Raw genomic sequence first — 2,402 nt, 5'->3', positions numbered from 1 at the left:
GCTTGACGAATCATTCTATAGAGATGGCATTACTAGACTAGAACACCGCTCTGAGAAATGTATCAGCCTTGGAGGAGATTATGTTGAGAAATAAAAAAAAAATCTTAAAAAAGTTTTTTTTCTTGGTCAGGCCGGAAACTTATCAATCCACCCTCGTACAATATGATCAACTACATATGGACACGGTATCATGTTTGGTGGCTTTATAATTTTCAAAATTTAAATATTGTGCTCAAATTTTAGGAAATGGTTCAAAATACATAAGAGAAAGTCTGACTGGTACATTGGGGATTTTATTTGTATTAAATAATGTAATTGCATTAATTCGATTTTAGCTGTGGCACAAAAGCCCCGTTCTCAGTGACATTCCCAATAAAAAATAATTAAAATTATACTACTTAAACGAAAATAAAACTTAAAGAGGGGCCAGCTAGACTGTCCCTATATATTTAGAATTATTTTGAAACCTGGAACTTTAATTTAAACTTCGTTATTATTTCAATTTTTTGTTATTTCCAAGGCTTTGATTTAAATTTATAAAGTTTTTGCCGCTTTAAACTTCAAATAAGCAAAACATTAACACTCAATTTGAAGCGGTATCATTATGAAAAACTTAAGACTAAAAATCTTTTTTTCGATATTACAATTTTAAAGTATTTAAATTCAAATAAATTAACTTTATTTAGTTACGTTTTTTTAATTATCAATTGAAAGATATTTATGCTTAAATGTTTTCTATTTAAAGTAACCCAGAATGATTTTAGAAACACTTTCCAAGAGACATTCATGGGTCTTAGAAGATGATAACTGTCCTAAAATATACTAAAGAAGATATTTTAAGATATTTTAAGACATAGAAAAATGCAAGGCTTAGACGCATTGATTTTATAAAAAAATTTAAAAAATGGGGTATTGACTGAACATAGGCGGCTATAAGGACCAAATATTGAAAATGGTGGACTTCAGAGACAACATTTGAATATCGGGTATAATAGGGCATATAGGAAGTGAACTTTAAGACTGTTATTAGAGTCAAGGATTGATGATAGCATAGATACTTACGTGATTCTCTTCTCCTGGGATAAAACGCTCATAGTTTGCAATGGCACTCAAAGGACAACGTGAATTTGTCGAATTTTCTGGTCTGTCATTTATACGTATACTATTATCCACAGAACCTGCTAGTTTTCTTTGTATATTTCTGACACCAGAACTTGTATTTCGTAATGGCTCTGGGGGGATTTGAAGAGGTATTTGTAAACCCATGCGCTCTAAAAATAATTATTTCGAAATTCGAAACATGCAAAGTTGAAATAATTTTTTTATCAATACAGCAGATATAGACAAGAATCAAGGATGTTTTGTTTCGAGCTCCATGACTTCTCAATAATATAAAAAGTTTTTGTCCTGTGCCTCAATTGTGTATTGAAATTTCTTTTTTAATTCAATATTTTTGTCATATTTAAGGTAAAGTAATTTAAAGCACTTTTTTTCAAATTGTTAATGATTCCCTTAGCTTATATTATGTTCAACAAAATTTGCACTACCAACCGTCATCTCCATCTAAATCGAAACTTTCTGAAATGTGAATAGTATCGACAGATCCATCTGATATACTTCTATCAGCAGTCCTAAAAGATATTTTTGCATCTTTTTTTTACTTTTCCAGTATTAAGATAGGATATGGATGATTTGATAGTTGACGGGAGTACTCGCCAAGGTTTTCTTGATCTGAATTATTCTCCTGTTCTTGTTCTAAAACTGGACTCTCTGAAAATATACAAGGATATGTGAAATTAAAGAAAAAAATAAACAAATGAATTGTTTAATTTGCAGCAATAAGTATGACTTTCATAATTTATGAATTAATTGAAATACTTGCCATGGTTTTCTTCACTTGAAGAATTGTCCTGTCTTTCAACTATATCTGAAGTCTCTGAAAATATATATAAATGTGTGATGCTGCAATCATTCTTAAGTATAAAAAAGAAATTATTAACTTTGGAAAAAAATAAGAATACGAATGATTAGAATGTAAATGTAGATACTTGCCTTTGCTTTTATTGCAATGATTATTCTCAAGTACATCCCTCTCTTCGCCTTCTGACAATACCGATGATACAGAATCAAGTCGAGTTCGGTTTTCCATGAGTGCATCGTGTCTTTTCAAAATTTTATTATTTTGTCGTTGTTGCGCTTCGAACTTCTCAGCCTCAACTTTTCTCTTAGTGCTCTGAAAGAAAGAAAAAGATAGTCTAAAATTCGAAACTACGATCAGAGCTCACAGTCCTGAAACGCCACAACGATGCCGCACGAGGGGAATCGTCCCCCGCCAGTCGCCACTCATCGGCCGCCTGCCTTTGCCCCTCAGCCTCCTCACCACCAAGGTCTCGGTCGGTCCC

The 2,402-nt window shown here is 32.2% G+C and overlaps 1 protein-coding gene across 1 annotated transcript in view; it reads right to left on the bottom strand.

Annotated features, from left to right (window-relative positions):
• Positions 1–1,620: 1,620 nt before the first annotated feature.
• LOC117178716 overlaps positions 1,621–2,402 on the bottom strand; it is an 11,452-nt gene continuing 10,670 nt past the window's right edge. Inside the window, exons 3-5 of the mRNA XM_033370145.1 lie at positions 2,053–2,233; positions 1,883–1,936; positions 1,621–1,770 (exon numbers count right to left, since the gene is read on the bottom strand). Of these exons, the coding sequence (XP_033226036.1) occupies positions 1,658–1,770; positions 1,883–1,936; positions 2,053–2,233 (348 nt within the window). The 3' untranslated portion in view covers positions 1,621–1,657. The remainder of the gene's footprint in view (positions 1,771–1,882; positions 1,937–2,052; positions 2,234–2,402) is intronic.

Source organism: Belonocnema kinseyi, chromosome 8, assembly GCF_010883055.1.
Source record: "Belonocnema kinseyi isolate 2016_QV_RU_SX_M_011 chromosome 8, B_treatae_v1, whole genome shotgun sequence".
NCBI classification, from domain to species: domain Eukaryota; kingdom Metazoa; phylum Arthropoda; class Insecta; order Hymenoptera; family Cynipidae; genus Belonocnema; species Belonocnema kinseyi.
The sequence above is the reverse complement of the archived record's forward strand: the minus strand, read 5'-3'. Positions and strand labels throughout refer to the sequence as shown.